The 15,163-nt window shown below is 41.9% G+C and overlaps 1 protein-coding gene across 1 annotated transcript; it reads right to left on the reverse strand.

Moving 5' to 3' along the window:
* Nucleotides 1–226: 226 nt before the first annotated feature.
* LOC124115491 lies at nt 227–12,610 on the reverse strand. The gene is made up of 11 exons (XM_048394080.1): nt 12,478–12,610; nt 9,993–10,116; nt 8,905–9,014; nt 7,513–7,642; nt 5,503–5,615; nt 4,552–4,756; nt 3,285–3,410; nt 2,783–2,806; nt 1,476–1,572; nt 907–1,025; nt 227–332 (listed from the first exon to the last, which is right to left on the reverse strand). Exons 1-7 carry the CDS (start codon nt 12,515–12,517, stop codon nt 3,293–3,295), a joined length of 840 nt encoding a protein of 279 aa, XP_048250037.1. The 5' UTR covers nt 12,518–12,610; the 3' UTR covers nt 227–332; nt 907–1,025; nt 1,476–1,572; nt 2,783–2,806; nt 3,285–3,292.
* Nucleotides 12,611–15,163: the final 2,553 nt, after the last annotated feature.

Raw genomic sequence — 15,163 nt, forward strand, 5'->3', positions numbered from 1 at the left:
AGGCTAAACAACAGCCTATTTATTTGGTATCTTACAAATAAGTGAACAAATAATAGGTCACCCGAAGACAACGAATAGTCAATCAAACGTAGATATTACTGATACAAGTAACACATATTACTGATACAAGAAAGTCAGGGTCAAGATCCGTGTCGGTGGAATAATCAGGGGTATGCTCGACGGAACAGCTGTTTGTTGACATTTTAGAGAAAAAACGGACAAAATAGAAAGTTGTAAGCTTTATTTTATCAAATGCATAACAGATAAATGTACGGATATAGGAAACAATCTGTGCTGTATAAGACCTGGAGTGGATGTGTTCTAGGGGGGACCTGAGGAAACAAGGAACTGTAACGATATGCAAGTGACGCTTTGCTCGAAACTTAATATTTGAGAGTGACTGGTAGGACAGGACAAGCCTAGCCTTTTCGCGAATACCTGGTGTCAGCACTGATGTTTCAGTGATCAATTCATATAATTTTCACCGCTATTTTGCTTTTTATGCCCAATGGAATCAGTTTCTGTGGATAATCGAGACTGGATATTCTCTGGCGTGGACGTTATAAATTTATATCACATCACAAATGCAATCTCAGCTAAAACCCTCCAGAAATGTTCAATCAGGACTATTAACCTATGGCTGTTTGCGCATTAAAACACAATAAGGCTCAGAGCAATAATTATATATACTCCACAGGAAAAACAAATGTTAGGAATCATAAATAATTTTAATAGGGGATAATTTTATGAAATGTGTGCCCAGTCGTCACTTCAAAAAAAATATCCTTAAAAATAATTGTGATCAATAACTTTTTACGTTCAGTGTATTAAATTGGAATGCGTTTTTTTCCGGTCTATATTTTGAAAATGTACCAGGTAAGGTAGACATGTTGTACAAGCACTCACACGAGGACGCCATGTCCTGCCTTGCCTGGTCCAGCTGCATCAGATCCAACATGGACTCGAGTCTGCGACCACAGATGTCCACCAGGTTGTCTACACAACTGAACGCTGTCCGACCCATACTAGAAGGATACACATATCAATCTCAATAAAATCAGGTTTTAAAATCCGATACCTCACCTCTCCACGTGAAGATCTAACAATCACTCCATAATCCACCAATCAGCGTCGGGTCGTCGACATTCTCGGTGCGAGCGAGCGAAGCATTCAGATCAACATATCTGATGTTTCAATTACACACAGACAGCATGCACGTCACTCAGTAATACACACACACACACACACACACACACACACACACACACACACACACACACACACACACACACACACACACACGTCCCTGACCTACACAGGCAGCATGCACGCCCCTTACACACACAACATATGCTTGTCTCAAATGATTTACAAACACACAACCTTCACACGCCACACGTACATAGTACCTACACATGTACTTACATGCACAACCCTCATGTACACACACGACAAGCACGTGCTTAAACACTTACCTACACATGGTCGTACCCGCACCTTCCGGCTTCTCGTCCCCCGAAAATAGTTCCATGCAGGCAATAAGCCTCTGTTGGAAGTCCAACGGACATCGTACTTTAAACATTAAACAGTCCATGAAAATAAAACAGGCTCCGGGTTTGTAGCTGTAGCTGAAAAGATATCAAATCACTCTACAAAATCCCCAAAGACCCACCCACCCCCTCCACCTAAACTCAAATGATCGGTCCACAGTAAGCGCCATTGAGTGTATGATTTTGTTGTGGTCAGTGTGTGTTTCTGAGTCCTCAAGCTGTTGGATACTTTCTACGTAGCCAAGGGTAGTTATCTCAGGTGCGTTCTAAGGGACCCAGTATTTAGTATTCAGTGGCAGGCGGGTCGGGTCAGTTTTGATTTATTTGTCGTTCATGGCCTTAAAACATACAATTTGTCTTCGCCGTAACAACGAAACGAACAATTTTATTTTTAATTCACAACCGATTTTTCACGACAACCAGGATGTACAGCAAACAATATTTGACGCATACCTGAGGAAAAACTGTTACCTCTTGAACGAGACCAGCATCACTTCAGGCTTTCCTCAAACGTCAACATTTGCAGCACAGCGATCCAGTAATAACAATAACACAAGACCACACGTTGCATGAGTTCTGCAGCAGTATCTGACTCAGAACAACATTAATGTGTTACCCTGGCCTACGAGGTCCCCTGATCTTTGACTAATCGAACATGTCTGGGATGAAATGAAACGATGTGTGCTTCTGGTTCTTCGGATATTGATATATTTAGTTTAATGAGGCGAAAATGTCAGGCCTGCCCCAAGGCACACTGTGGACACACTCGCTACTGACTGTGTAAACTGAATCCCCTCTTATGGCATGACTAATGTCCACGTTATTGGAACCCTTGAGTGGGTGAGAGAGTTGAATGAGAGAGTTGGTCTTAACTGACACCCGTGTAGTTCCGGGTTGGGCAAGGCCTTCAACCCATGTTTGCCGTAAGAGGCGACTATGCTTGTTGTAAAAGGCGACAAACAGGATCTTGTCGTCAGGCTCGCTGACTTGGATGATGCATGTCATCATATCCCAATCGATGCTCATGATGTCAATCACTGGATTGTCTGGTCCAGACCCGATTATTTACAGACCGCACTCATACAGCGTTGTTCGTCAAACAACGAAGACACATAAACCTTTGAAAGTCAATCATGACTTTCTGGTGGAATGTGGCATAAGAACTCACGATTAAGGGACGCAACTCTGCACAGGAAACCCACCCCCTGTTTGTCATGAGAAAAAATAGTTACCTAGTCTTCCACCGTACCCAGGACCTGGTGAATAAAATGTGCAAAATATTCATGATTTACAATACTTTGTTATTTTCAACCATAAGAATTTATCAAATGGGAGCTCTACTACAGACTAAATCAGCGTGAGTGAGTATGGTTTAATGCCGCTTTTAGCAATATTCCAGCATTATCACGGCGGGGGACACAAGAAATAGGCTTCACAGACTAAATCAGAGGCTGCTTCGTAGCAAGTTGATTGAGCAGCTTTGAACAGTACTTCAGTGATTGTGGAATAAAACCACACAAAAACAGAAGCTTGCAAAAAAAGTCTTTGGCAAAACCCCATGAACACTGATAGATCTGACCGATCAATGATTGTCGGATCTGAACCAAAGATAAAGGGACGCAACCCTGACCAGTGAACGTCTACTTTCAAGCCACAATGCCACCCCTGCTCCCTTGTGACGGAGGTGTCCCATGCATGTATGAGGGGTTATTCGGTGAACGTTACAATACTTACACGGAAATTTAAGCATAGTTCTCATTTGGTGCACATTGAACTTGAAGGAGAGACTGGCGAAATTGAGGTCTCTTCCTGCAGGCTTCTGTTATATTGACAACACAGTCCACGCTGTTGGTCAGTGACCTGAAGGACAAGAACATACGGACATCATATCTACGTGACGTGATATACAAACAATTGCTATATACTGATAGAAAGAAATAAGGGAACATCTACAGGCGGACATGTATCGCAGCACATCAAGAGAATTTTACAATAATACAACATGAGTTACTAACATTTTTATTTTTCGCTCTCACTCGTTTCATACGTTTTGAATAAACGTGTTGTTTTGAAAAGGGTATCTTCCCTGGATTCAAAGAGTTTTTCATTTATTTTATCAATATGTTCTGTTGTAAAAGGATTAAGTTTCTATATCTAATCATGTCAGTTTAGCTAACTGTGAGTGAGTTGGTTTTAACGCCGCTTGGAACAGTATTCCAGTTATATCAGGGCGTGTCAATTAAATGTTGGAGGAAAGTGATGCAGGTCTCAAACGTTTACCCCTTTGGTAAAACGGCACGGGTATAGTAATGGTAGCTAACCGGGATTCGAACCCACAATCATAGGTTTCTGATAGACACAAGGGACGCAACTCTGCAAAGCGAGTTGTGGAGCCTTCGCCGACTTGGACACCCGTTCCCCATATAATATATGTAAACATTTATGTGCAGGATCTCATATAATGATTAAACAGCTTTCAACTGCAGCTGTTAGCTCAGCCTGTGTGAGACCCTTGGTCGTGATCAGACAACATGCTTCATTTAGCTCACCTGGTAAGTAAAACCCTTCCCATATTCACACAACCTCTCGTACATTGTATGATTCTGACAATATCATGAAAATCACTGTCAAATAGGGATGATACCAAGTTTTCGCAAAAAGGTGAGCGTATCCTGCTCCACTGCTGGCACCCGTCACAAACACATGCAGAGACAAATCCATTGTTCACCTTATAAAACACGGAGCACAAGTCAAAATAGGGAAATGCATCGGACATCATTCTTGTCACTGATATCACATATCTACCAGTAAACATTTTGAAAGCTTCTCCTGAATCCTTGAATGATGTTACCTTGATCAAACAACTTTTGTAATGCTCTTTGAAATCTTCACTACTTTATATCTTAAAACAACAAGCATCATAATACATGATATATGTGCAAGTCTATGTGACTGTGAGATCTTTCGCTCACAAAATGACAGTTTGCATCAGTAAGCTCACCTGCACGCATCCGCCATATCCGTGGCGACTCCCCACGGAACATAGGGTATCAGATTGGTAAAGTCCTCTTGGCATGTCTGTAGAAGGGTCGGGAAGTCCTCGGGGCAGTCATCTGGCGCTTCAGTCGTGGTTGGCGCTTCAGTCGTGGTTGGTGCTGGAGTTGTTGCTTCTGTGGTCGTGGTTGGTGCTGGAGTTGTCACTTCACCTTGAATCGAGTTTAAATGTTAATATTGACACAATACCTCGTAGGTGAGTGACTTTAACGTCGCTTTTATCAGTATTCCAGTTATATCCCAGCAAACAACAAACAAACAAACAACCACATCTGTAAATAAAGCCACCTTCTGGCAATGTTTTGCTCTTCCTAAGCAAGCGGACAAAATAGCACGTACACATGGAGCACAAACGTCCACTCTGTCAAAATGTAATAGCTGTTATGTGGGATAATCATTGTAGTTGGTTGGTTGGTTGGTTGGTTGGTTGGTTGTTTAACGCTGCACTCAGCAATATTCAAGCTGTATGACGGTGGTCTGTAAATAATCGAGTCTGGACCAGACAATCCAGTGATTAATAGCATAAGCTTCAATCCACGCAATTTGGATCGATGACATGCATCAACCAAGTCAGCGAGCAAAGTCAAGCATAGTCGCCTGTTACGGCAAGCAGATAATCATTGTAATGTAAATATGACTGATCTATTGAAATTCCTATTGAAACCCCTTGAAGCGTTTACTGTGTTATCAGAAATGAAGACTTTACCTCAAAGACTCGGGTTCATGGCCCGGGTGAGCTAACAAGGAAAGTCATAAATTTCCTTGCTAGGTGAATACAAAGAAAGTTGTACATTTACTTGCCAAGGTGCGCTAACAAAAACAGTAGTACGTTTACTTGCTAAGGTCTGCTGACAAAGTGAGTGGAACATTCACTTGCCAAGAAAGTATATTCACTTACAAATCGAGGAGAAGTTTGAGGGCAGTGTGTCCAGGCTGAAGAGGGCGGAGTTCATAACACTTGGGCATCGGGCGATATGTTTTTGGAGACAGCCAATAGTCCTTCTTACCTGCCTAAAGCAAACAATAAGAACTTTACGTCATACATGATCAGCACTGTAATTTATATTGTTTGTTTGTTGTTTAACGCCGCACTCAGCAATATTCAAGCTATATGACGGCGGTCTGTAAATAATCGAGTCTGGACCAGGCAATCCAGTGATTAATATCATCAGCATCGATCCACGCAATTGGGATCGATGACATGCATCAACCAAGTCAGCGAGCCTGACCACCCGATCCCGTTAGTCGCCTTTTACGACAAGCAGAGTCACCTTTTACGGCAAGCATGGGTTGCTGAAGACCTATTCTACCCCGGAATCTTCACGGGTCTAATTAATATTGTGGTGGTATGGGTTTTTAGAAATAGTATTTACAATAAACAATGAGTTCATTACTTTAGACAGTTTTTAAAACAAAATAATTGGAAACTTGATGACCTGAACACTAGTGGTTTGTCTCCTCCTTTTTGAATAGGCAGAACCTTATTGACATATATCAATCTCATTAAAATCAGATCTTAGTCCTCGCTACCGCTAAACAAAGATCTGAGGACATCCCACTACGGGTCACGTCAGACCGACCTTTGGCGAACTCTGACCGAACAAACGAATTACTGACAAGAAGTTAATATTAGCCAATCAGAAGGCAGCTTTCTCGTGCTTTACGGGACTAATTTCAAATTGGCGACTACTCTTCGAAACATATTTTGACAAATTCTCGCTTAAAAATTTGAAACCTGAACAAAAGAACATTCTCGAATGGCTAATATATGGTCTAGATTGTACAGATTCAGTCGTTAAGCCCGTAACTATCGTTCGGAATACCCCGTTTTAAAGTTTTCGAGGCTGTATGTTTAGAAATCACATTCCGACTGTCACTTTCATAATCTGGTAAGCAACGCTCTGATTGGTCGGATGAAAGGTCGTTCTGACGTGAACCCTAATGGGATGTCCTCAGATCTTAGTTTAGCGGTAGCGAGAACTAAGATCTGATTTTAATGAGATTGTGACATATATGTGCATTATATTCCCATTAGGGGGTCATATAATATCAACTTAGAGACTTTATCAAGGGAAATGTGTATAAATGTCAATGTTTTTTAGTAAAACAAATACTCATAACAAATGCAATTAAAATATACTGTTGAAAATAGGCTAAAGTGGTAACCCATAGGCTTTCAAGTCTTTTGGGTGTTTTTTTTTCAATTTCAATTTAATACAATTCTGTCGAGTAGATTTTGTGTTCTCATTTTCATATGAAATGTTTGGTTATTTTTAACCGCCACGAGAGAAGCACTGCAGTGAATATTGTTTCTGTGTACAGTTAGAAGACTGAACAGTTTGTGAACTCATCTAGTCGTTATCAACACAACTACTGATACTTTTTAAGGTTTGTTTATTTGTTTAACGCCGCCCTCAGCAATATTCCAGCTATATGATGGCGGTCTGTAAAATAATCGAGTCTGGACCAGACAATTAAGTGATTGACATCATGAGCATCGATCCTAGCAATTGGGATCGATGACATGTATCAACCAAGACAGCGAGCCTGACCACCCGTACTATTTTAAGGAATAAAAATATTTGTTGGTCTAACGTCACGTTGTATTTACAATAAAAAATTATGTACTGATAGCTCAGATAACAACCCATCATCGTGGTGGATATGAGTAAGTGTGCTTTCAACAGTATTCCAGTTGCATCACAGTGTGTCGGCTCAATGTGGGAGGAAAGCCCGATTATGAGTGAGTGAGTGAGTGAGTTTGGTTTTACGCCGCTTTTAGCAATATTCCAGCAATATCACGGCGTGTCATCTTAATGTGGGAGGAAAGCCCGAAGTGATGCAGGTCTCAGACGTTTACGACTTCGGTGAAACCCACGAGCACGCGTATGTCAACGTGTAATGTTACCGGCAAGAAATAGGCGACTCGGAGAGAAGACTTTGAAGTCTGCGTGCGCATCTCTTAATGTTCCCCTTCCTTCTGGAGGAACAGGAAGTCCCCCTCTTCTTGTCTTCTTCCTCAGAATCTATGGCGTGACCTGGATCAGTAGGATGTCAATATAACACGATTAACAGATATCACAACACTGGTTGTGATGGATAGATCATTTTACACTGCTTTGAGTGAGTGAGTTGTGTTTAACGCCGCTTTTAACAGTATTCCAGTTATATCGCGGCGTGTCAGCTTAATGTGGGAGGAAAGCCCGAAGTGATGCAGGTCTCAGACGTTTACCACTTCGGTGAAACCCACGAACAAGGGTATGGTGCTGACAAACCTAGAAACATAATCGGGGCGAAGCGGGATTCGAACCCACAATCATAGGTTTCTGGCGTGCCCAGGGGACGCAACTCTGCACAGCGAATTGCGGCGCCTTAGACGACTGGGCCACCCGTGCCCCCTTTACACTGCTTAGAGCAGGACATGTCACAGCGTGTCAGTTTACCGTGTGAGGAAAGCCCGAGGTGATGCAGGTCAGAGACGCTACCACTACGATGACCATCGCTGGAACAGCATGAAACAATGATGTCATGATTTGTTTGCTATCATTTGTTTGGCACGGACATCATGGAGGTGTGAAAATATCACACCCCTATTAAACAATATCATGAATTGTATGCTATGATTTGAACACTGTGTGGCAATGACATCATTTGGGTGCGTGTGTGTGTGCGGGCGTGCTTGTACTAGTCTAGACTAACGCCAATTTTATAGTGCTAGCCCACTGAGACACCCTGCCGCAGTTTAACATTAATACCCCACTCAGGCACATAATACCCCAAGTTGATCAGTCCTTGCTTTAGCCCCTTAATACAGAGCGCTAGGCAGGGTAACAACAAGTGCCATCTTTTAGCGTCTTTTGGTATGACGCGGCCTGGGATCGAACCCCAAATCTTCCGCTCTCCTGGCAGGTGCTCTACCACTACACCAAGAGGGTGGTCAAATAATATTATTATACGCGGGGACTTGAATTCTTTTGTCTGCTGGAAAAGGACAGTGTCCGCCCAGCAATCGCTAATTAATTCGAAATATATCAGGAATCAGTGTCTAGGGTGGTACATATTGTACGCGATGAATCATTGTCCCAGGACAATGTAGATGCTACGAACATGGTTCCTGTTGGACAATGAGAACTTTTACGACAGCAAATCAGACTTTAATAAAATCAGAGATCCACGCCCTGATACGGCTGGAATAGTTCACGGGGGGGGGGGGGGGGGGGGGCGTAAAATATCATTCACTCGCTCACGTGTCAATAAAGCAAATGTATGTAAAGAGTAAGGCGTAATCTTGTAAACTCACATCTCTCGGAAACTGCTGCATCGCAGACAGATACGAATAATCCGAGCTTTTCATCTTCCGGGCAGGTGCCAACGACCTCATCCATACAATCCAGGGCCTGTCCCGCATCACTGGAGAAAACACATCTAGATAATCAGGCCTGCCAAGCACTAGTGGGGAATACATAACGTATCTTACATATCCAGGGCCTGCCTAGCACTAGTGGGGAAAACATAACGTATCTATATATCCTGGGCCTGCCCAACACTAGTGGGGAATACATAACGTATCTATATATCGGGGCCTGCCCAACACTAGTGGGGAATACATAACGTATCTATATATCGGGGCCTGCCCAGCACTAGTGGGGAATACATAACGTATCTATATATCGGGGCCTGCCCAACATCACTGTGATGCATGTTAATAAAGGATGGGCGAAGAATTCTGTGTAGTAATATACAGCAGTGAACAGTGTTATCTGTACCTAAATACAGGGGGTGGTAAAACCGACAGCATACTCTCATGCAGGCCATCTCGGAAACGGTGACCTTGAAGAAATATGTGTGGATCTCATGCATTAACGATCAGTACTTCTCGAATATATACATTGATACAAACAGGCCATATTTGGTCCTTCAACATTTCTTTCTTGATAAGAGCCTAACTGGCACAATTACAGAAAACGAGAGTTACGAGAGCAATTTTTTTGTCAATTTGAAATGCAATTATGATTTTGCTTGGTCAAAGATGATTTGTTCAATATTTGTTTGTTTTGTCTTTACATCCTCATATCATCACCATGGGTCGATGACTGGTTTATTTTCAGATATTAGAAACACACTTCCAGATCTATACAATGAGCTGTTTTAATCTCATCTACACGTTTAGCATTGTTACATAATGACAGGACTCTCGTTCATATGCGATAGCTTCCAAAAAGATTTCGAAAATGATTCCTCATATCACATCTTGTCCTTTCATTGTTGGTAAGTGCCAACAATATCTGGAGAGACAAAAGCACTTTCTGGCCATATTGGAAATAATGCCATTCTAATATATTTGCCGATTTATAACGAGGAAAAGGGAAACAAACAACAATCAACAACCCGCAGAACTGCAGCAACTTATCCGATGGAACACCGTGGCGATATGCACTCATAAACTTGACAGCACACTGATTCATCAGGTCCAGACCACTGAGAGCACAACTCTGGCCAGCACTCTGTCTGGCTGTAACAAAACGAAATAAGAACATAAGGCAGAAGGAAATCGTACAAAAGTACAGGCTGTAAGAAAACGAAATAAGAGTATCAGGCTGCAGAAAAAGTCAAAGGAATAACAGGTTGTTAGAAAACGAAATTAGAATATGAGGATGTAAGAAAACGAAATAAGAGTATCAGGCAGCAGAAAAGGTAAAAGGAATAACAGGCTGTAAGAAAACGCAAAATAATAACAGGCTGTAGAAACAAAAATATGAATATAAGGATGTAAGAAACCATACAAAGAATATCCGGCTGTAAGAGAACGAAAGAGGGATATCAGGCTGGAGGAAAACGAAATAAGAAAATCAGGCCGTAAGAAAACGTAAAAAGAATAAGAGGCTGTCAAAATCGAAATGAGAATAACAGGCTTTAAGAAAACGTGAAAAGAATATCAGTCATTAGGAAAACAAAATAGAGTACCAGGCCATAAGAAAATGAAATAAGAGCTCCATGTTTCTTTTTTATGATTTTATTATAATTATTATTGATTCACATGATAGTTGTATGTCCAAGAAAGTCGCATGACTCCTTGGGACAACCATGGCATTTGTGAACCTCCCTGGGCGTTGAATCCTCGCTGCTAATCTATGAAGCCGATGACTGCCCCCTGTTCACAACATGTGACATGTGACCTAACTACGTCACAATGGAATTTCCTCTTTGCACAGGACAACAATTTATGAATGAGACTGCAAGATTGTTTGCAAAACTGGATTTCTTTTGATATTTTCTCAGATTACTAACATGGTACGTCTTTTTATTTACCGGTAGGCGTACAATACAGTATACAGGTGGACACGCGACGATTCCGCGACATTTGAGAGTGAATACAAGATTGACAATGAGAGAGTACAAGCTTGAGAGTACATAGGCCGCCAGCAAGATGAAAAGGTATAGTTATGAGAGCAAAATGAGAGAGTCAAGTTGAGCTTATTGTTCTCGCAACTGTACTTTTCATCTAGTTCAAGAGCTATCAACAGCCATCCACCTTCCTAAGAGAAAGTCACATTCTCGTGTAGGCACATGATGATAGCACATGACAAACACCAACCCGTGAAGATCGAGGCTAGAATAGGTCTTCAGCGACTACACCTGTCACAAGAGGCGACTTACAGGGTCCCACATATCAGCTATTTTCATACATTGTAAAGACATTTGGTCAGAGTGGACGTTTGTGTTTCATGTATACATGCTATTTTGTCCGCTTGCTTAGGCAGTCTTATGGAAAAACAAAACATGGCCAAAAGGCGGCTTTTTTACAGATGTAGTAGTTTGTTTGTTTGTTGTTTGCTGCGATATGACCGCGGTGAATGCGACATAAAACACCAACAAACACGATATTATTGACTTTCCCTGTATGCAAAACAATGAAAAAATGTAAATTGATTATTTTGTTGAGGATTGTATTATGCATAAACATGAAACACATGATATAGGATATTATACATTTAATCATTCTAAACGATTACATGGGTACAATGTGTGAAGCCCATTTCTGGTGTCCCCGCCGTGATATTGCTGGAATATTGCTAAAAGCGGCGTAAAACCATACTGACTCACTCACTAAACGATGAGTAGCACAGCCCACATATTATTCTTATTTCATTCCAAGGTTGATTTTTCTGGCTTTGCCTGAAACACCCACCCACTCTCCATGTGAGCTAAATGTATTTATTCTTCTTCAAAAGGTCATATGTGGCTTGGATAATGACAGTCATTATTAATGTTTCAAATAAATCTAAAGCAATTATGGAGCGTTACAGTAACCTACGATGGCCATGGCCAGATTACAAATTGGAGCCGTGACTCATGCGCCCTGACCACCTGTGATGCTTACCATTTCCCCTATTTATTCTATTTACGATGGGATACGATGACATTCATCAACCGAATCCCCAAGCCTGTCCACCCGATCCCGTTAGTTGCCTCTTATGACAAGCGTTAGTTGCTGAAGATCAATTCTAACCCGGTCTTTTTTAATTAGCTGAGGGTAATTTTCGAGAAGAGATATTTTCTTCAAAACAAATCCAGGCCCCCAGAAACCTATATGCAAATTAAACGTAACAACAAAGTCGTCCAAGGCGCCGCACTCCGCTACCAGAAATCTATGATTGTGGGTTCGAATACCTGTTCGCCCCGATTTTGTTTCTAGGTTTGTCAGTACCAAACCCGTGCTCGCTCGTTTCACCAAAGTTGTAAACGTCTGAGACCTCCATCGTTTCACGCTTTTCTCCTACATGAAGGTGACACGCCATGATGTCACTGGAACACTGCTCAAAGCTGCGTTAACCCACCCGCTGGCTCACTCACTCTGAAGACACCAACTTACCCAAAACAGCCATGGTGAAGATAACCAAATAGGACGCCATGCTGTATGGAGTCTGTTACCTCCTCTTGTGTGCAGCAGAGCTTTCAGTGTCACTTGTGAGTGACATCCCTTATCAAATACTCGCATTATTCACTTATGCCTATAATTTGAGAAGTCGACATTCAGTCTGACATTAAAACCTTTGTCAGAAACAATTAGGAGGGTAGACTGACAAGTTAATTATCACATCAACAGCTTGGTGATACCTATCATTTTATCACAAGATTGTTGGATTTCCTAATATTTCAGAATTAGTGTGTCATTCGCAATGTTGTAATTTATCTAAATGGGTCATTGTTAATGGACTGATCTTTCTGATTCTAGTATTAGTTTATGAGTGGTAGGTGATGCCTTGCTTCCTATGGTTGACTTTGTCAAAGTAATTGTTGTTTGAAAAGTGTTGGGTTATTTTCTAGTTTCCTAAAGAGGAGATGTAGTCACAAATGTTACTGAATGTTACGACTAGGGGTTCAGCTGCGGGATCTCACAGATGTTGTCGGGGGGGGGGGGGGGGGGGGGGGGGGGGGGGTAGGGAGTCGAGGAAGGGGGTAGGGTGCGTGATACTTTGGTTAGAAGCCACTACCTGGGTAAGTTGCATGTATCTCCCAAAACGTTCACACACGCCCAAACTCCTACTTGCATATTAAGCTCTTACATACTTTGCTGCAATTTCGAGGCTCGATCGTATCGCCACCAGTGGCAAGTATGAGTTACGTCCCTTCTATGTCCCACCCATTGACCGGCAAATTTCCACCTCTCATATCACTTGCATTTGCTTCAAACAGTAACAAAATGGCTACGCCCAGTCATGACGATCTGATAATCAAGATCTTCATTGTATTAAAATGGTTTTTACAACGCGTAGTACATCAAATCACTTGAGCATCTTGATTAAAAAACATGAAAAGATTTGGACAACAAATGTCGACACCCTCTTGACGGTACACATGCAATTGACCAAAATCTGCACGGCAGTCGCAATGTTGTTTATGAACCGAATGTCGATTTTGATTGGGCAATGCATAGACTCGTAGTCCAGCCAAAATATAACTCAATAATTCTAGTCTAATTCGCCAAGGGTGGAAACTGGACGTTTACAGTCAGCTAACTCCCTTGCTACAAGAAGATGAGCCTTGTTAATGAATCGCTATTGTATAGTTTTCAGTTTGGTTTATAACAATTTCTTTATGATCAAACAGTTATCAGTTTATCAGACAACAACGTCTATCAAAATCCTTTTTAGCTATAATTGTTTAATAAGTTTGTATTATCTAACAAACTAAGATCCAAAGATGGAATTTGGAAGAAGGTTTCATAACAATAACAATCGATAACAACAAAAGATAAACAGAAATCTAATTGGAACTGCAAGAATACAACCTTCAGAAATTTCGGAAAGATGGCCAGCTACTCGAACGTATATTAAAGCGCATACAAAGAAATGTTATCAATTTAAAAAATAAAATCATATGATTATCAAAACTAAAATAGAAACTTCATCAAAACTGAAAATCCCAATAGATATGTGTACCCTACTTACACACAGAGACATAGTCCCAAAGAGAGATAGGTCAGCCGAAATTGCTAAAACAGAAGGCAACCTCTTTAACACAAGGGGACGTCACAACTGCTACTTGATGGCCACCTGTACAACACGAACGTTGCCAGACAAGGGTGCTTCTTCCACTTTGGCCATGCACTTTGGCGGAACACGCACGACCTTGGCCTCGCTGTTCAGTACAAGGATGATGTACAAGTACTGAGGTAGATATGAAGAGCTGGTGGTCTCGCTAGTCTTAATGGGGATGTGGTCCAGGACCCGTGGATGGATGACTTGGGATCAATGCCTGAGATCGCCACCAACATCAATGACAACATGGCCGTCAACTGGGTGGACGATGATACACGATTCCCCAGACAACGATGGAATCACCACCCAACTAATGGGTCACGCACCAACCACCATCCGGAGAGATTCAACAACCGCCCCAACAAGACTCTGCCACATCGTCACCAGAAATCCTCCGTTTCCCGGAGGTCATCAAGAAGATCGAGACAGCTGACTGGGTGAAAATGGTCCAGATAGACATTGGTGCGGCTCCACCTAGTAGCAATAGATCTGAGAATGGGATGTTCTCATGTTTGGCTCAGGAATGACAAGAGCCTGACAAGGAATGAAAATAGCCATCATTGATTGCTTTCTTAGATGCTGTCGGCCGCTATTGTTACGAGTAGATTCCCAAAATTGAAACTCGAAGGTTAACCCCCAAATCGGTTCTTACATAACTAAATTGTGGAATCAGTTTTGTTTGTTTGTTGTTTTACACCACACTCAGCAATATTCCAGCAACATGACAGCCGTCTGTAAATAATCGAGTCTGGACCAGCCAATCCAGTGGTTGACATCATGACCATCGATCCACGCAATTGGGACTGATGACATACATCAACCAAGATGCGAGCCTGACCACCCGATCCCGTTATAGTCGCCTTTTACGACGAGCATAGTTGCCTGTTACGGCAAGCATGGGTTGCTGAAGACCTGTTCTACCCCGGATCTTCACGGGTTTGTGGAATCAGTAAATAACTACACAAGATCAATGAACAATCAACAACTCTCATTGAAACACGTACACGGGATTTGGTT

The sequence above is a fragment of the Haliotis rufescens genome, unplaced genomic scaffold (genome assembly GCF_023055435.1).
Source record: "Haliotis rufescens isolate VD_foot unplaced genomic scaffold, xgHalRufe1.0.p SCAF_13, whole genome shotgun sequence".
Lineage (NCBI taxonomy): Eukaryota > Metazoa > Mollusca > Gastropoda > Lepetellida > Haliotidae > Haliotis > Haliotis rufescens.

Excerpts from the sequence above, each read along its gene's own strand:
- LOC124115491 (XM_048394080.1), bottom strand. The coding sequence starts at position 12,517 with ATGGCGTCCTATTTGGTTATCTTCACCATGGCTGTTTTGG. Across the intron at positions 5,616-7,512 it reads GAGTCGCCTATTTCTTGCCG|GCAGGTAAGAAGGACTATTG; the intron begins GTAACATTACAC and ends TGTTTGCTTTAG. Across the intron at positions 4,757-5,502 it reads CTCAAACTTCTCCTCGATTT|GTGAAGTGACAACTCCAGCA; the intron begins GTAAGTGAATAT and ends ACTCGATTCAAG.